The following is a 21,228-nucleotide window of genomic DNA, read 5'->3' on the forward strand; positions in this document are numbered from 1 at the left end:
GATCCTCTATGTTTTATGGTTTTCTAAGACAACAAAATGGCTACACCACACATTGACAAAAGTTTATATATATATATATATTAATAATATGAATAACAAAATAGTTTCTCTGCTTATTTGTTTTATAGAAATAATAATAATAATAATAATAATAAGGATTGTTCCAAATTATATATATATATAATCAGCTTTAAATGAGATTTATTTATTTATTTATTTATTTACTACAGTGTCTGGAAATATACACCACTCAGATTTACTATAAGCCCCAGAAAAAATAAAATAAAAAATGACTTTGAAATTGAAAGCATGAAAATCTTTTGAAACTGGCAGCATGCTCCTCATAATAGAGGTGTATTCAAGTGATATTTTGTGTGAATTGTATTTTTAATGTATCTTTGAATAACTTAATAGATCCGAATATAAACTGAGCGTCAAGTCATTGACCCATATATGTTTGGAAACTGATGCCCACGTGCTAAACCAATCCCACTGACATACTCGTGCAGGTATGCACATCCTCACTATACGCCAGCCGTCGCTGTTGTACTATTCCTCACCGCCAGAGGATGCAAAGAAGGCCGTTTCCTTGACTCCCGAACCGACTCAGCACGGCGGGGTTCCCGTACACAGATCCCAAACACTAAACAGGTGGTCATACTCCGCCACACAGAGCCCGCAGCCGCGATGAAACGGAACGGGTGCCGATTTTAAATAACTTCCGAGCCTCCAAGGTGCAGAATCAAAGATTATTCATGGTCTGGACATCAAAGTGCGGGAATCTTTGATCCAGAGTTTCCCTTGGATACGGGAAGGTCTAAGGAGAAGTGGAAACTATGAAAGTGACGGTGTGTTTTGGAAGAACTCGGGTCGTGGTTCCGTGCGGAGACGGCAACATTAGAGTGCACACGCTCATTCAGCAGGCCGCTATGCGGTACAGGAGAGCCATCGCCAAGGTGAGATACTGTAACACTGTATCATCTGATTGTGCTTTTTAAAAACAGTTGCGCTGGACGCAGCCGGGTGAGGGCTGCAATATGGCGGTATAGTCGAGACGGAGTGAGCGGGGGAAGGGATTGGGACAGTCCGGACACTTTAACTCTCGACTGAACACGGGAAAGAACAGCTTTATTCCAGTTAGTGTGTTTTTGTGCACGAATTTGCTCTCCGGATGTTTATATATATATATATATATATATATATCTACGCCTCCAGCAGAGTGCTGGAAACCAGTGAGAAATTGGGCAATATGAAGTATTATGAGAGAGAGATAGGTTTACTCCACGTTTAGACGTTATTACCCAACTGTGGGACCCGTTAGAAAGGACATTGTTTACAAAGGACACAATTTCATGTACATAAACTTCTTGTTTACGCGTCGAATAGCTGTAACTGACATTGTGATGAAAGACTGTCTTGACCTTTTCTTATGTGTGTCTGTGAGAGTGTCCTGTGCTTTGTTTCAATGAGTTGATGAAAGCAGTCTGCTGCTGCTGCTAGGCTAGCCCTGATAACTGATATGTCGTGTGGATTGTTGATATTGTGAGATGGTAATGACATGATTTCAGTTTTTAGAGATAAAGTTAGATAAGCCTTGGACTTGCTAAAACAAGTTAGCTAGTTTATGAATGAATGAATTACTTGTTTGTGGCAACTGACAAAGCTACTATAGTATCATCATTGTTTGGAAAGGGAGCAAACCCAAAATAGAGAAATTCTGGCAAATTTAAATCTATTAGGGCTGCACGATTATAACGAATTTGGCATAATTGCTGATTATTTCCTTTGATATTGTAATTGCGATTTTTCATTTAGCTTATTAGAATTTACATTAAAATACTTATTTTGCGTGGGTAGTTGCATGCCATATTCTTTCTGTAGGTTATGCATCAAAACAACTTGAGAACTATGTTCCTGAATTGCATTAAAATTTTAATTGCATGTAAAACAAAAAGTGATCAACCACAACATTAAAACGACCTGCCTAATATTGTGTAAGCCCCCCCTCGTGCCACCAAAACAGCTCTGACCCGTCGAGACGTGGACTCCACAAGACCTCTGAAGGTGTCTTGTGGTATCTGGCACCAAGATGTTAGCAGCAGATCATTTAAGTCCTGTAAGTTGTGAGGTGGGGCCTCCATGGATCAGACTTGTTGGTCCAGCACATTGCATAGATGCTCTATCGGATTGAGATCTGGGGAATTTGGAGGCCAAGTCAACACCTTGAACTCTTTGTCATGTTCCTCAAACCATTCCTGAACTATTTTTGCAGTGTGGCAGGGCGCATTATCCTGCTAAAAGAGACCACTGCCATCAGGGTATACCGTTGCCATGAAGAGGTGTACGTGGTCTGCAACAATCTTTAGGTAGGTGGTACGTGTCAAAGTAACATCCACATGAATGCCAGGACCCAAGGTTTCCCAGCAGAACATTGCCCAGAGCATCACACTGCCTCCGCCGGTCTGCCTTCTTCCAATGGTGCATCCTGCTGCCATCTCTTCCCTAGGTAAATGACCCCCCACCCACCCCCCCGTGGCCGTCTACATGATCTAAAAGAAAGCGTGATACATCAGACCAGGCCACCTTCTTCCATTGCTGCATGGTCCAGTTCTGACACTCACATGCCCATTGTAGGTGCTTTCGGCGGTAGACAGGGGTCAGCATGGGCACTGTTACCGGTCTGCGGCTACTCAGCCCCATACGCAGCAAGCTGCGATGCACTGTGTGTTCTGACACCTTTCTATCATGGCCAGCATTACGTTTTTCAGCAATTTGTGCTACAGTAGCACTTCTGTGGGATTGGACCAGACAGGCTAGCCTTGGGCGCTAGACCCTGTTGCCGGTTAACCGGTTGTCCTTTCTTGGACCACTTTTGGTATGTACTAAACAGTGCATACTGGAAACACCCCACAAGACCTGCCGTTTTGGAGATGCTCTGACCCAGTCGTCTAGCCATCACAATTTGGCCCTTACGCTTGCCCATTTTTCCTGCTTCCAACACATGAAATTGAAGAACTGACTGTTCACTTGCTGCCTAAAATATCCCACCCCTTGACAGGTGCTATTGTAACAAGATAATAAATGTTATTCACTTCACCTGTCAGTGGTTTTAATGTTGTGGCTGATCAGTGTAGTATAATTTAGTTAGTAAGCATTACTGATATGCTTTTAGACTGATTTAAACATGTCAGATTTGCCCCTGAATTAATCTACACAATGGCCCAAATTTTTTTTAATTTTGGCGCAATGGGAGAACACCTGAATGTAATGCTGTAATTGACACTTTTCACAATTATATCATTGCGACAGTTGTAATCTCGATTATTTTTACGATTAATTGTGTGTAACCGGTCCTGATCGACCTGCTCTGAGCGGGTGCGCAAACGAGGAGGCTAAAGGCTACAGCCTCTAGCGTCAGTCGCTAGTGCACCTCTTGCGGCCAGGGTAGTGAGGTTTACACACTGCACAGCTACCCACCAGCTGGCTACCATTACACTCACCCCCCCATATCTCACTCCCATCCGGGTCATGGCACCACTGTAACCGGCCCTGCTCGACTCTTTTGAGACTGTGTATTTTAGTGTTTATGGACTGGCCCCATTTACTTCCATTGTAAGTGCATTACTGTAACCACATTTTTGGCTTTTTTTTTTTTTTTTATAATCAATGGGTGAGTCTAAATGATTTTTTGTGGTAAACAACATTATGCCACAAATGCTGTTAATTGAGTTTAACTTTAATTGAACCCTGAACTTTCCTTTAATGAAAAGCAGTCTGGGCACAGCAACAAAACGTCTTGGGCTTGTTTTTAGACCCCTCTTTGAGGCAACAGATCTCCCAGAATAGTGCAAACTCCAGTGTGCATCAGTGAGAAATCGGCACTCAGGATCAGCACTTACTGTAATACCGTTCAATACACAGCTTTTACAGTTAAATGATGCGAGGCCCAGAGATTACAGCTCGATATTTGAAGGGAGATCAAGAGAGAGAGGGAGAGACAAAAGCCTGTTTGTTCACATGAATATATAATTTTCTCTTCTTGTAGTGTATGAGCAGAATTGTTTAGGCTAATGTGTTTTTAGCGTCGGCCACCTGTGCATGTTTTTGGGGTGAATGATTTGTTGTTAAATAAATGTCATAGCCACTTTGTTTGCTCTAAACAGCACATCAAATGTTGCTCATGGCTGTGATGTTATAGCTTATGTTATGATTATGTTGTGAAGTTTAATTATGATGTAGAGCTATATTGTATTGTTGCATTTGTGTTATGATGGTGTGTTATTGTGATGTCACTCTTATGATTATGTGTAGTGCCATTGAAATATAATATCATCATGGTGTAGATAATATTGTGATAAGTTGGGGTGTTATGGTGATGACATCTAGGTGATATGATGATGTGGAGTGTGGGGTATAGTTGAGATGATTTAGCTGACAATTAGATGATGTTAAGTGTTATGAAGTAATATTTTTGTGTTGAGATAGGCAGTAGCTGTAACTGAACTCTTGCTTTAGGAGGGAAAGACAGACAGTGAAACCGAGACAGACCTTGTGAATGTGTGACCTGCTGTGTCCTTGGTTTAGTTACACTGTCAGTCATTCCATTTGCCTTCCTTTTTCCACCAAATACCTCTGCTCCTCTTAAACTACATTTAGCTCTCTCTCTCTCTTTCTCTCTCTCTCTCCCCCTTCTCTCCCTGTCTTTCTTACTCTGGTCTCATTGAGTGCATTTACATGCACTTTAAAAGTTTGATTTCAGTCAGACTAAAGCCATAATTAATCTAAATGCGTCAGTCCGTTTTTTGCTAAATCAAATTTACAGACCTAGATAATGCGATTGTTGCAGCATGTATATACGTCAGTCATGCAGGCTGTTTGCTTTCTAGGTTCTAGCCTTTCAGCTGCCCATACTGAAGCACTAACTGCTCTTCAAACCACACCTATACATGGAGAGAGAAAGAGAGAGGCAGACAGAGGCGTACTGTGTGAGACTGTGGGGTTCTGTTTTAAGGCTGAGCTGTTGTCCTGGATTATTATATCTCAGAATAGCCAGAGCTCCAGCACACTTTATTCCAATCTGTATATAATCTCTGTAAGTTTAAAATTTTAAGGGTCATTAGTCTGTGTGTGTCTGTGCTGTAGTGCGGGAGTCAGCGTACTAAACCATATACAAGCCTGAAATACCAGCACTGTTAGGATCACTGAAAGAACTGCTGAGCTAGATTCACAACAGAATTATGGAAAGACATCAAACTGAGATCATTTTAGGGACATTTAATGTGATCTGGCCTGTGAAACTGAGACATCCTAACTGATCTCTTCTCTGGTCTGTTGCAGAGTGTGTTGGCAGGTCCACAGATGCATGTGTTCATGTAGAGCAACACCCAGTTGCAGCTGTGCCTTTAGAAATAAATGGGTTCTGCACTTGTCTAGCCTGCTAACTGATTTGAAATAGGCTAGGTGCCTATTTTTTGTAATTTGTGGTATCAGCGGCTTGGCATTTAAATGTTTGTGAGCGTTTTTTACTAAAAAAGACACATACATGAAGAATGATCTTGAAGCTGAAGTGTGTAATTATTTTTGGATGTTGAAATACCTTTCTCATATCCCAGCTGTATGTAATCCATTTGTAGGTTGATTCTCACAAAAGGTTTACACACTGCATTGCAAACATTGCAATTTTTGTTTGAGTTTCCTGATTAGCGAGATACTGCAACATTGAACATGTTTACATGCACTTAACGAGAACACAGTTTTCCTTATGGCGTTTAAGGGATCAAGAGAAAGCGGTTTAACACATTTGGGTTTCTCCCGCAGAATGCGGCTTATGTGGCCATTTAAACCATTAGCGCCATTCTCACAGGTTTATGAAGAGTGTGTATGTGTATTGGAAACACCGGATGTCTAACATCAGTGGCATGCACAGAAGGGGGACAGCAGGGACAGCCCCTACCCCATTTGTGCCCAAATCTAAAGCACCCCCCCCCCCCCGTGGGAAATCTAATAATAAAAATATTAGAATTAAAACGATTTTTAGTCTCTTAATCTCAAAATAATTGTAATAATGTGTCAATATATGATTTTGTAAATTGCAGAAGCATTAAAGAAAGAAAAGGTGGGAAAGAGGGAAACCCTGCTATTAAAGTGCAATTTTACTGCTGGTCACGATGGAAAGTTAAGGAAACAAACACAGCAACAACTTTGGAATATCTGGAAATAAAGCAAAGCAACAGAGAATGAAATAGCGAAGTCTTCCTCGGATCCCATGTTTGTTATTTACACAAGCGTCGCAGGGAAATTATTAGGGGTGTATCGGTTCTCTGTAAAAAAACTAACCGTACAGTTCGCCACCCATGGTTCGGGAAGCATTGGCACCGTGGTCTGTTCACTCACGTTCAATGATGCATCTGGAGCACAAGTTTTGGTCAAGAAAAGAAAGAGTCAAACAGTCAGGCACAGTTACAACCTCCGCTAATGCACCTGAATGGATCTGTAAATGGATACGCTCCACCTGTGTTTCACGTGGGTCAACTTGATGACATCACTGTTCTGCAAGCGTTGTGTGTAGTTGAAAATGGCAAGTGGACAAAACTAATCGCTGATAGAGAAGCCCCCTGGGTTTCTCCTTTCTGGGAACATTTTCTTTTTGCAGTCAATTACAACAGTGATGGTCAAAAGACATTTACGAAACAGGCACTGTTTGCAGACATCGCTCGACACAAGTGCTGTATACTGGTAATATATGTCAATAATGCGCATGAGGTTTTATTTAAAATGCGCACACAAGTTCCTCCTGTTTCCTTGCACGGCTGTAATCTATCACGAGCGTCAGTAATGCGCTTTGATTAATTAATGGCATTAAGATACCATTATAGTAATACATTGATACATGATTAATCATTTACGCCGACATCACCCAGGGAAAGAGCCGCAGGTGAGCTGAAACTGCACACACTCCCTTCCATTTTTAAGCAGGCACTCGGTGCTAATTTGGACAGACAAGAAAAAATAACTAAAGCGCTTGGGGTGTTCATGAGGGATTTCCATGTGTGATTAAAATACTCAAGCAGCATTATCACAACATCCCTTCTCGTATGCATTCTAATAGCAAGGTTATTCCATTTATAGTGATGAACAGCTTCCGAATATTGAATATGTTGAGATGAGTTTGAAGTGCACTTTATGTTGATGCATGTTGCGTATTAATGCAGGTATTAAGTTAAAATGTTGATTTAGTAATTAGAGAAAATGTTTTTTTTTTTTTTTAGTTAAGGACCCTGACAAAAATTAACCATGGTTTTACTATAGTAATATTGTAGTAACCATGACTGCTGTCACCATGGTTTTCTGAGCAGAAATCATGGTTTTGATACAATTAACCATGGTTTTACAACAATAATACTGTAGTTTCTATATAGTAACCATGATTTTACTATATATTGTAACCATGACAGTAACCATGTTTATATTGTGGTTACTATGATTTTACTACAAATGCCATGGTTAAACTATGGTTACTGTTGTAAAACAATGATTGTTGTTTAAGGAAAAACCTGTTGAAGTGTTTACCAAATAGATTTGGCAGTAATATATATATATTATATATATATATATATATATATATATATATATATATATATATTATTATATATACAGTATTATTGTTGTAAAACCATGGTTAATTGTATCAAAACCATGATTTCTGCTCAGAAAACCATGGTGACAGCAGTCATGGTTACTACAATATTACTATAGTAAAACCATGGTTAATTTTTGTCAGGGTCCTTAACTAAAAAAAAAAAAAAACATTTTCTCTAATTACTAAATCAACATTTTAACTTAATACCTGCATTAATACGCAACATGCATCAACATAAAGTGCACTTCAAACTCATCTCAACATATTCAATATTCGGAAGCTGTTCATCACTATAAATGGAATAACCTTGCTATTAGAATGCATACGAGAAGGGATGTTGTGATAATGCTGCTTGAGTATTTTAATGACACATGGAAATCCCTCATGAACATATATATATAAGTGAACAAATAAATACTGAACCATACTGTGAAACTGTGACCCTTAAACCGTGTTACAGACTGAACCGTGAGAAATTCAAACCGTTACACCCCTAGAAATTATGTTGTTGTGGAGAAAGCTGCTTACTGACCAAGCCACGTATACGGGTGTAAAGAGAAAGCCGATAAGCGTACAAGGTTGTAGGGGTCTAATTTTGCCACCTTTCACATTGTGGCGCTACCTCATATTACAGCACCTTTGACAAGCAAGGCAGAAATTGCAAAACTTTGTGGTTTATATGTTTTTTGTGCTTTGTATAAAGCTACCAGAACCACTTAGCTACAGGGTGGAGAGAAATGCTTAACCACCTGTTACATCTCCATCTCTCTTGAGTTCCCTCTGATGCATACAGGTATTTTCTCTACCATGTGAATCAGTCAATTTTAATAAGTATGTAATAATATACATAAATTATGATACTAATAAGTATTGTAATATTAATAATATGCATAATATGAAAATATATACACTGGTGGTCAAAAGTTTAGAATAATGTACAGGTTTTGCTCTTATGGAAAGAAATTGGTACTTTTATTCACCAAAGTGGCATTCAGCTGATCACAATGTATAGTCAGGACATTAAAAATTTGAAAAATTACTATTACAATTTGAAAACTTGTAAACTATTTCAAAGTGTTCTCATCAAAAAATCCTCCACGTGCAGCAATGACAGCTTTGCAGATCCTTGGCATTCTAGCTGTCAGTCTGTCCAGATACTCAGGTGACATTTCACCCCACACTTCCTGTAGCGTCGGGCACTTCTCACGCACCTTACAGTCTAGCTGATCCCACAAAAGCTCAATGGGGTTAAGATCCATAACACTCTTTTCCAATTATCTGTTGTCCAATGTCTGTGTTTCTTTGCCCACTCTAACATTTTCTTTTTGTTTTTCTGTTTCAAAAGTGGCTTTTTCTTTGCAGTTCTTCTCATAAGGCCTGCACCCCTGAGTCTTCTCTTTACTGTTGTACATGAAACTGGTGTTGAGCGGGCAGAATTCAATGAAGCTGTCAGCTGAGGACATGTGAGGCATCTATTTCTCAAACTAGAGACTCTGATGTACTTATCCTCTTGTTTTATTGTACATCTGGGCCTTCCACATCTCTTTCTATCCTTGTCAGAGCCAGTTGTCCTTTGTCTTTGAAGACTGTAGTGTACACCTTTGTATGAAATCTTCCGTTTTTGTTTGGCAATTTCAAGCATTGTATAGCCTTCATTCCTCAAAACAATGATTGACTGATGAGTTTCTAGAGAAAGCTGTTTCTTTTTTGCCATTTTTGACCTAATATTGACCTTAAGACATGCCAGTCTATTGCATACTGTGGCAACTCAAAAACAAACACAAAGACAATGTTAAGCTTCATTTAATGAACCAAATAGCTTTCAAGTGTGTTTGATTTAATGGCAAATGATTTTCTAGTACCAAATTCGCAATTTAGCATGATTACTCAAGGATAAATTGTTGGAGTGATGACTGCTGGAAATGGGGCCTGTCTAGATTTGAACAAAAATGACTTTTTTCAAATAGTGATGGTGCTGATTTTTATATCAGTAATTTCCTGACTATACTTTGTGATCAGATGAATGCCACTTTGGTGAATTAAAGTACCAATTTCACTATGGTCTAGTGCTATGGTCACTATGCACTATGGTCCTAATAAAGTGCCCAATGTGGTCTTCTGCTGTTGTTGCCTATCTGCCTCAAGGTTCAACATGTTGTGCATTCAAAGATGCTATTCTACTCACTACAATTGTACAGAGTGGTTATCTGAGTTACCGTAGCCTTTCTGTCAGCTCGAACCAGTCTGGCCATTCTCCATTGACCTCTCTCATCAACAAGGCATTTCCATCCGCAGAACTGCCACTCACTGGATATTTTTAGTTTTTGGCACTATTCTGAGTAAACTTTAGAGACTGTTGTGTGTGAAAATCCCAGGAGATCAGCAGTTACAGAAATACTTAAACCTGGCACCAACAATCATGCCACGGTTGAAATCACTAAGATCACACTTTTTCCCCATTCTGATGGTTAATGTGAACATTAACTGAAGCTCCTGATCTGTATCTGCATGATTTTCTGCATTGCACAGCTGCCACACATTTGAATGATTAGATAATCGCATGAATAAGTAGATGTGCAGGTGTTCCTAATAAAGTGCTCTGTGAATGTATGTGATTAACATGTGTGCAGATGGAATGTAGGAAGTGGGGTATACCTCCCTGATTCTTTGGTTAATAAATGAACCTAAGCCAGCATGGGAAAAGGTGAAAAAGTCCATATATTATAATCAATATGTATGTGTTCACTTTGATCAGAAGAATCTAGAATCTTCAAAGGAACTTCATTCTCTCTCTCTCTCTCTCTCTCTCTCTCTCTCTTTGATTGTGCTGATTATGGTTTCTATATGTAATGTGTTTCCCCTATATGCATTTTGCAGCGGCGCAGTGCAGCGCCGATATTACATTTCACAAGGTTCATTTTATATTCTTGATGCAACATAACGCTTACCAGCCCCAGTCAGCTGTACGCTTTCTACACTGCGAAAGAGAACCCACCACACACACACAAATACACGCACATACTCACAGTGATTTCACCGCATAACACACGTGTCAAACTCGCTTCATTTCACGTGGCCCTTGAGCAAGGATGGCAGGGGATCGCAACGTTTCACTGACCAATCAGGTAGCACTTTCCCTGTGAATATTTGTTTTAGTTTTAAATTTTTTGATCCCTTTTCCTTCCCAATTTTGGAATGCCCAATTCCCACTACAGTTACTCACCTCAATCCGGGTGGCGGAGGACAAGTCTCAGTTGCCTCCGCTTCTGAGACCGTCAGTCTGCGCATCTTATCACGTGGCTTATTGTTCATGACACCGCAGAGACTCACAGCACTGGAGGCTCATGCTACTCTCCGCGATCTACGCACAACTTACCATGCGCCCCATTGAGAGCGAGAAACACTAATCGCGACCACGAGGAGGTTACCCCATGTGACTCTACCCTCCCTAGCAACTGGGCCAATTTGTTTGCTTAGTCATTAGTCACTCAGCACACCTTGGATTCGAACTCACGACTCCAGGGGTGGTAGTCAGCGTCAGTACTCGCTGAGCTACCCAGGCCCCTCCCTGTGAATATTAATGAGACTTCCCCTGTCATCTCTATGTTTTGGAGTGCACTATGCTCACTTCAAAAGCGGAATAAAACAGTGCTACGCAGATCAATTATCAACACGACTCAATGGATAGAGTAGCGTGAGCGCAGAATAGATGTGTGTATTCGCTGACGCCCAGATCATTATCAACAGCGCTAGACACTACCGGATCAATTATCAACAAAGCAGAATGGAAAGAGGTGCGCGAGCTTAGAGAAGGTGCGTTAAATGATGGACAGCACAGATCATTATCAACAGCGCTTGACGCTACCTGGATCAATTATCAACACAGCACAAAGGATAAAGCAGCGTGAGCGCAGAGCAGGTGCGGTAATTTGCGGACTGGTCTCAATTGAACAGACTATTTTAAATGCCTTGTAAACCAGTGAGATGTACAATGGGGATCGCAAACACATTTGAATGCGGCACAGAATTGTCTGTTGTAAAACTCTTATGTCTGATGATAAAACTAGTTTAAAAGAATCCTAACCCCCACATTCCAAACGGCCACTGACAAAGAAAACAGGAGAAAACATAAATTAGAAGGCTTTTCAATTCACAGATCACAACGCTTACAAACATTTACCATGGATTTACTGTAGTGACACTAACTGTACTGTATTAGCCATGGTATTTGTTGCAGGAAAAAGTTTCTAAATGTATTTAGACTGCTGTTTTTTCATTACAAAAATATTAGTTCTTTATATAGAAATTATATTTACTAATCATGGTGGTGAGGAGTAATGCATGGTTTTACCTATGGTTACCATGGATTTATTAAAAATATAATTGTTAAAACTATGGATATTATGGAAGAACTATGGTACATTTTCATAATTATTATGGACCAAGCCATCAGTTTTCCATCTGTATAAAATGTGTTCTCTTTTAATGCTCTCTGATTGTAGGAAAATGTAAGTTGTTTTGTTTGCCTTCAGAAATTCCAAGAAATGACTGTAGTTTAATCAGTAGGAGCCTGATGAAAGGAATCTGTAAAGGAGAACTTAGTCACACTGTCAGAATATTTAAATTGATAAAAATTAGGTGTTTTTCCGCAGTTGTTATTGTTCTTATCATAATTTTCATCTGCATCCCAACCTCAAAATCAATGCGTTACTGTCAAATGTGCATTTCAATGCACATAACATGTAATATTATTGGTAATTGCAAGGGTGCTACCAAAGCAGGTGCTTGTGCCATATTATAAACGGGTCCTTTAATTGCATAGATAAACCCTGATGTGGCCCAGGCTGAAATTGAGTTTGACATCCCTGTTTTAAGCTATTCCCTGTTAATACAGGTCCGGGATTGTGGAAACATGCATAACAGCACCGCTGCTGAAAAAAAAATCTTAGGGGAAACACTGGTAATCTCTGTGTTATGTGATTCAGTAGACTGTCACACTGTAGCTGTTACACTGTCACAGATAAATAGTTACACAAGCTATTGAGTTGTCTTGAAAAATAAAATGCCTCACCTTGAAATGAGGGTTTGTGTCTGATATGAAAACGTCCCTTTCTTTCCAATAACTTCAAAACAAAATTCAAAAAGCCATCCTGGGATATCATTACTCCAGAAATGTCTTTAAGGATATTCAGTCTGGTTTTACAGTTTATTGTATTATTCCACACCCAAGACCACCCATGAATGTTACTGTAGCCCAGCTGCACAGATTCAACACGTTCATATTGAAAAAAGGAAGATCAAACTTGAAATTAAACATAAAATTTGCAACCAGAGTCATATGGTATTAATATTTAAGGGTATAAGAAAATAAAAAACAATCACATTGATTGTGGCTCTATAATCACAACACATGAAAAAAGAATCACAATACAGATTGTCTCTTAACGCCAAGGTATAATTATACTGTAGTATCACAAGATTCCAGGCAATTCCCAATCCTAGCAACTTGGCTCTGTGCTCCAGTCCAAAAGAGGTTTTGCTCTTGCCTTTGAGATCACCTTTGCCTTAGATATTGGAAAAAACAAACCTTTTAGCAGCAGAATAACCTTGGAAAAAATGTGTCAGTTTGTGTTGCGACCGTTCACTGCCTTGACTTTCTCACTGCCGTATGCCTGGCAAAGGTGTTGTTCTAGAATTGTGTTCAAGAAATTTTCCTTTATGACTGGCAGACCCTATATTTCCACTGAACTTTCTTCAGGGCGATTGAAGCTGTTTATTAGTGTACTGAAGGTTATTTTGGATAAAAAGTGTTACTGACTTTCCTGCTAAGACCCACAGTATCATGTTGAACTTTCACTGGAAAAACTCTCAGATAACCTTTCAGAAATACCTGTTAGAACACCTCAAGTTTATACAGTGAGTCTCGGATTATCTCTTAGATCATAATCTAATGTGGAGGAGGAATAGTATACTCAAAACAAATTTTATGTCATCATTTACCAAACTTCATGTTGTTACAAACCTATATGTCTTTTTTCCTTAGAATATAAAAGGAGATATTTGGCAGAATGTTAGCCTCAGTCATTATTAAAAATGTTATTGTATATTTTTTTTCCATACTATGTATGTAAATGGTGATTTAAGGCTGTCAGAACCTCATTTAGTCTAACATTTTAAAGTCATACAGATTTGGAATGACACATGGTAGGGTAAATGATGGCAACATTTTTATATTTTGGTGAACTATCCCTTGAAGTGCATATAAAAACTGTTGTGAGAAGGTTTGTTATACATTTTATGTGGTTTTATGAAGGCATATTATTATGCCTATTTTGGGCTAATTTATGCTCTTGGTTGCTTTTAATTCAGTTATTAAAGGCATTTTGTTCTTGGTCTAAAGAGAAAGAGTTTTTTTTATTTATCAGTGTAGTATCTGTACGTGAGGGTTTTCCTGATATCACTGCAATGCATGGCCAATTTTTATAATGCCCTACATAGCAAAAAATATGCTGACACCCATTTTTATTAACAGGTTTAGCTAGGCCACTTGATTCCAGTGAAGACAAATCTTAATGTCATTACATGTCAAGACAATTGTGTTTTTCCATCTTTGTGGCAACAGTTTTTGGGAGGGCCATTTTCTGTTCCAACATGACAATGCCACTGTGCATACATTGAGGTCCATAAAGAAATTATTTACTAATCTAGTATGGAAGAACTTGACTGGCCTGCACAAATATAGACCTGAACCCCATTAGCCGCTTTTCCACTGTCAGGCCAGGGCTATCAATTGGCCAGCAGGGGCCAATAGCCTCGGACCTCAAGCCGCAAGACCAAAATTATCTGCGTTCCCACCATTGGGCCAATAACCGCAGTGTTGCCCAAAATCCCGCCCTTAATAGGCCGCTGCGGTTCCAACGTCACACACCCCTCCCATTTCACAAGGAAGAGGGAAACTCAAGCTGAGGTATCATGTTAACTAGTTATCTAAAATATCACGCTTATATCGAATGTAAATAGCAAGATAAGTTAACGTTGACAACTCACCGACTGTAACTGCCATGGTGTCCTGAGTGATCTCTCCACTAACAACGGGACAATGTCCCAGCACACCATCTATGAAAGTTCATTGAACCATGGAAAGTAATTTCTTTGGGCACTGCTTTGTCCATTGGGCATTTTAATGGATTTGTACTGGGTTTTTTTTCCCCCAAACCTGTACATTTATGCGCTGGATACACAACCTGGGAAGTTCGGCGAACCTCCGCCTTTGACATTGATCCCGTCTCAATCCCCAATTGGCCTTGTTTGGCCCAAGGGTAATTGGTGGGCCATTGGCCGTTGGCCCCGAGAAAGCCCTGAGGAGGCACGATGAAGCCCCGGAAGTGACAGTGGGAACACAGCTGGCCCTGGCATGCACTAGCCCACCCTCATTTGGCCCGATAGTGGAAACGTGGTTATTAAATGCCTTTGGTTGGAGCACTGACTGCAAGCCAGGCACCATTGCCCAACATCAGTGTCTGATCTCCCTGATGCACTTCTGTCTGAATGGGAGCAAATCCTTACATTCATGTTTCAGCATCTAGTGGAAAGCATTTTGTGAAGAGTGGAAGCAGCAAAGGAAGTACCAACTCCCTATTAATGCCCATAGTTTTGAAACTACATGCCCAACAAACACGTGTGTGGTGTTTGGGTGTCCACATATGTAAAAACCTTAAACCCCACAGAACACCACTCATACATAAATACATTTAAGTTTAGCCAAGAAGTATTCTACATACTTTGAACACTCCAGAACACCACAAACACATACAGAGAAGCTACAGTAATGCATGCAAGATAACAGTGTGGACACAAATGCAGTGTAAATTTCTCAGCACTGCTGTGGGTCACACACATACAGGTAAATATGAATTCATTGTTTAAGAGCTTCTAAAAGCGACAGTCACTCATTCCAATAAACCGCATACTTTCACAAGATTAAGCTGTCAAACATATGATTTTGTCCTGCTATATGATATGTGTAATAACTACACTAAAATAATAGTACCAAAAAGTTCTGTGGTTTTGCCTTGTTGTTGTTTTTTGGACATTTTCCATGGTATAGAATACTGTGGTGTTCTTTAAAGTACCTTGGAGTACTATGTAAGATTAACCAAGTACTCTTACCCACAAAAAAACAAAAACAATAATCAATTACTCGTAAAGTTACAAATATCAGACATGTACATTGAATTATACAGTATTTTGTTTTATTCACAAACTTTACCAAGAACGGTTTCAAAATAAGCTAACTTCAGCAAACTTTGCATATATATTTAAAATAAAAATGAGATGAACAATATACATTCATTCAGTTATCATTACGTTTCATCACAATTCTCAGTCAATTTGCGATATTCATGTAGTATTTTTTTTTAAATGCGATTAGTTGGTGATGAACAAGTACTTGATTAGTCAGTTACCTGTGCACGACCCTAGTAAATACCTTAGTATACTAATATGGTCTTCATTCAGTACCGTAGTATATACATTAAATTACCATATTTTACCATCTGACACCAACCACGGTACTTTTTTTAAAGGGTATAGACTAGTATTTAGTACCTTAATGAGCTTTTTGTTTTTAAAACTTGTGGCAGGGCTCAACATTAAAGATGGCCCGCTTGCCAGGGGCCAGTGTGAGAGGGTTTTGGGCCAGTTAAAGGAACTGCCACTTTCCCAATCGGGCCACCTCTACATTGTCTTCATCATTATCTTACTGTCGTTAATCTTGCAAACTTAAAAGTGCTGTGCGCGATTTCTACAGCTGTTCTACTTCCATGAGACTGAGCAGTTGAATTAGCCACAGCCCTCTTTCCAAGGCACTCCAAAGATACCAAATGAGCTTTATTGAGGCTGACATGAGCAGAAACTCTTGATTAAAACAACAGCAGCAAAATAGTGTCCTCAACAGAGAACTTTTATGAACAGCATGGCTTAAAAATGGCAGTAAGCCTCAATAATTTGCTGCAGCTACAATACTATGAGAATATGCAAACTGATTGACAGGTCGAAAGGGTCATTGTCCGCGGACACATTTTTGTTTGCTGTTTAAAGTGTCTAGAGCTGTCACAGAGATATCTCAGGACACTTGTTTCATTAATATCTTTCAGGGAGTAGGACATTTTTTTGCATACATTTCCATGAAAAAAAATCGCTTACAGTACCTGTGAAGATATTTAGTTCTCTGTGTTGTATGATATATGATGTATTCAATATTGCACTTGCAAATTCTGCTGATTTAAACATCACAATGTTATTTAGTTGCTAACGGTTTTGTCGAAATGACGACAGAGACTTGTGTTTATGAATATAACTTTATAACTTCCAGCTGCTATTGAAAATTAAAAACCTTTTTTGTAAATAAAACAACATTTATTTTTCAATAAATTAAGAAATAAAAAAATAAAAAATAATTGTGCGTGAGAAAATATAGGCAGGGCATGTAAAAATCGCAACTGCTGATCCGACTAGGCCAGAAGAAAAAAATCATTTTTGTTTGGCCCTGTTGTGATGTCGCCACATGGTTTTATTAGGTTTTGCTATTATTTTAGGGATGTTTTCTGAAATTGTATCCCCACAAGGAAAGCAAAACCTTCCCATACAAGTCAACACACTGTTTGTGTACCCCAGTATTGTGTGTGTGCAAGTTTGTTATTTAGCCATGTGTGTTTGCATGTGTTTATCTGGCTGCCAAGGTATTATGAATAGCATGGGATCCACAGAGGGGTATTTCAGGCTGCATAGACCTCATGAAGGACTTATTCCTGAGGCGACTGCTGTTAGCCGCACACTTTTGGATTTGTGTGAATCTCAGTGTATGTGTGTTTGAGAGAGAGGGAGAGATTGTGTCTTTATATGGTCTTGTCTGTAAGATCTCTGTCACAATGTTTAAACCATTAGCTCTTATGCCACTGGAATAGTCAAAGACAACAGCATTCTACTATAAGCAGCTGTGTGTATAGAAACATAGGCCTACTGGATCTAAAATGTGTTCATATACATAGACACACACTTATTTCAAGGGTCAGGAAACCCCAAAACACATTTTTTGAGATGTTAACAGATATGTACAGGTTGCATATAACTGAAAACAAGTACACCACTTATGTTTATTGTTAATGGTAAAGTCGTTATTTTTTTAAATTTTTTGTGCCATTTTGTTCTTCCAGTTTTAAAACAAAACTTGAACAAATGTCATAAAATATGATCTCATCTATAAGTAGACTCGGAGTTGTAATTGTGAGTAGAGTACACTAATATTTCATTAGATTCTGAGCATTTCTCCACATTATCATTTGAAGGAACGTTTCCATCCTATCACTGCGCTGCCTCGTGCATGAGCTGAATTTACAGCGAAGAATTCAAAACCACACGCAGACGTGACAGCAGTTCCTGGCCCAGCCTAGCACACACTATACGACTCAAGCTTTTTCTTTTGATGTTTTGCATCAGCGACTGGTCTGTGACAAGAAGTCGTAGATCGAACAACCAATGAATTTCAAACTGCTTGAAATCTGTCCGATGTCTCAACGGGCGAGTGACCGACTATGAGCGAAAGCAAGAGAAGAGCATTGCATTGAGAAGCAGGAGACAAAAATATAATAAAATAAAACATCAATGTCTTCCTACCCGTCTCATCTTTATTTTTAGCTGTTTTTTTTTCCTGTTCTGTACAAATCAGTGCAATAAACCGGCTAAATGGATAAACGCAGTCGTGTAGTGTGCGCACCACCATGACTGAAGACAAAATATTTGGAGTCGTTAAGTATGTGCAGGGTGCCAGCTGCAAGTGGTGTAGTGTGCGCTTGGCTCTAAATGGTTTTTAAACACACAAAAACAATGTATTGCTTGTATACAGTTGAAGTCAGAAGTTTACATTCACTTTAGCCAAATGCATTTAAATTCAGTTTTTCACAATTCCTGACGTTTAATTGTAGAAAACATTCCCTGTTTTAGGTCAGGTAGGATCACTACTTTATTTTAAGAATGTGAAATGTCAGAATAATAGTAGAGAGAATTATTTATTTCAGCTTTTATTTCTTTCATCACATTCCCAGTGAGTTAGAAGTTTATGTACACTTTGTTAATATTTGATAGTATTGCCTTTAAATTGTTTAACTTGGGTCAAACGTTTTGGGTAGCCTTCCACAAGCTTCTCACTATAAGTTGCTAGAATTTTGGCCCAGTCCTCAACACAGACCTGGTGTAACTGAGTCAGGTTTGTAGGCCTCCTTGCTCGCACATGCTTTTTCAGTTCTGCCCACAAATTTATCAGATTGAGGTCAGGGCTTTGTGATGGCCACTCCAATACCTTGACTTTGTTGTCCTTAAGCCATTTTGCCACAAATTTGGAGGTATGCTTGGGGTCATTGTCCATTTGGAAGACCCATTTGCGACCGAGCTTTAAATTCCTGGCTGATGTCTTGAGATGTTGCTTCAGTATATCCACATAATTTCCCTTCCTCATGATGCCATCTATTTTGTGAAGTGCACCAGTACCTCCTGCAGCAAAGCACCCCCACAAAACCCCTATGCTTCACGGTTGGGATGGTGTTCTTCGGCTTGCAAGCCTCACCCTTTTTTCTCCAAACATAATGGTGTTTCATCAGACCAGAGGACATTTCTCCAAAAAGTAAGACCTTTGTCCCCATGTGCACTTGCAAATTATAGTCTGACTTTTTTATGGTGGTTTTGGAGCAGTGGCTTCTTCCTTGCTGAGCAGCCTTTCAGGTTATTTCGATATAGGACTCGTTTTACTGTGGATATAGATACTTGTCTACCCGTTTCCTCCAGCATCTTCACAAGGTCTTTTGCTGTTGTTCTGGGATTGATTTGCACTTTTCGCACCAAACTATGCTCATCTTTAGGAGACAGAATGTGTCTCTTTCCTGAGCGATATGATGGCTGCGTGGTCCCATGGTGTTTATACTTGCGTACTATTGTTTGTACAGGTGTACGTGGTACCTTCAGGTGTTTGGAAATTGCTTCCAAAGATGAACCAGACTTGTGGAGGTCCACAATTTTTTTTCTGAGGTCTTGGCTGATTTCCTTTGATTTTCCCTTAATGTCAAGCAAAGAGGAAATGAGTTTGAAGGTAGGCCTTAAAATATATCCACAGGTACACCTCCAATTGACTCCAATTAGCCAAATAGCCTATCAGAATCTAATTGGCTAATTGCCTAAAGGCTTGACATCCTTTTCTGGAATTTTACAAGCTGCATAAAGCCACAGTTAACTTGGTGTGTGTAAACTTCTGACCCACTGGAATTGTGATATAGTCTATTAAAAGTGAAACAATCTGTCTGTAAACAATTGTTAGAAAAATGACTCATGTCATGCACAAAGTAGATGTCCTGAACCAATATTATATATATTATAAAGCCAAAACTATAGTTTGCTAATATGAAATCTGTGGCATGGTTAAAAAAATGAGTTTTAATGACTTCAACCTAAATGTATGTAAAAAGGACGTAGAGGTCGACCGATAGTGGGTTTTGCCAAAACCGATATCTAACGTGGGAAAACAGGCCGATAGCTGATTAATCGGCAGATGGTTTTTAAAATGTATAATATGAATGAAAACTTTCCACTCAATGTAAAATGGTGCTGAACTTTAGTAAGTATCACTCAATGGCAATACGTTATACGTTTCTCTCACACTGGTATCTTCAAAGCCTTTGCCATCTGAAATTAATTAAAATATTCATTAAAATATTACAGATCAAATGTGTTTGTTGTTCAGCAGTAACATGTACTGCATTACAAAGTCAAATAGTGACTGCATGCTTCATCACCACTGACAATATTTATTATTTTATTTTATTGTCATATTAAATATATGATGTACAAGAAAGGGAGAGAGAAAAATGGATAGAAATAAAATCAACTCAAGTCTTGTGTTTTTTAAAGATAAATTTAGTATGGCTTTGTATATATTATATATCCACATGCCCTTACATGAACCCATTGTATTATATAACAATGTGCCCTCTCATGAATATTACATTTATATTTCAGACGTATATATTTTACCATGCTCTTATGTTTTTGTTTTTTTGTACATAACTACGTCATAAAATTAGGAAGCTTGGACAGAAGTTAATTTTGTCAGAGTGGAAAAAGGGATACAGTATATCCCAAAAATCTAAAATCTCACCCCTTGAACCTTTGCCCCACTCTCCGTTTCATAACCATATCTGTGCACAGACCCAAAGAAAAAGCAAATCCCAAGAGCACAGCTGCACTCTTATGTAACATACAGAGTCAGACACAATATCATCTGATTTTTTTTCTCCAATTTTCAGTTTCTTTCATTGTCTTTCTTTGTCCAATGTTTTTATAACACGATACTGAATCCATGCACCTGCTCTCCATCAGAGCTGCTCTTCCTCCACACACAAACACACACTAAAACTCATTCCAGCAAGACTCAATTAAGCCACATCCATTAATGCCTCATCTGAGAGTTAAAAATAGAAGGTCCGTTAGCACTCATCAGTCATCCGCTGGATCCGCAGGCAGCAGGACAGACTCCCAAAATTGCT

The 21,228-nt window shown here is 39.0% G+C and overlaps 1 protein-coding gene across 2 annotated transcripts in view; it reads left to right on the forward strand.

The window, feature by feature from the left end:
* Positions 1 to 628: 628 nt before the first annotated feature.
* The window catches only part of LOC127443122 (partitioning defective 3 homolog), a 135,884-nt gene continuing 115,284 nt past the window's right edge, over positions 629 to 21,228 (forward strand). For both annotated transcript variants that reach the window (XM_051701645.1, XM_051701646.1), the window contains exon 1: positions 629 to 956. In XM_051701645.1, coding sequence (XP_051557605.1) covers positions 837 to 956 — 120 coding nt within the window. In that variant the 5' untranslated portion in view covers positions 629 to 836. The remainder of the gene's footprint in view (positions 957 to 21,228) is intronic.

The sequence above is a fragment of the Myxocyprinus asiaticus genome, chromosome 6 (assembly GCF_019703515.2).
Source record: "Myxocyprinus asiaticus isolate MX2 ecotype Aquarium Trade chromosome 6, UBuf_Myxa_2, whole genome shotgun sequence".
Classification (NCBI taxonomy): domain Eukaryota; kingdom Metazoa; phylum Chordata; class Actinopteri; order Cypriniformes; family Catostomidae; genus Myxocyprinus; species Myxocyprinus asiaticus.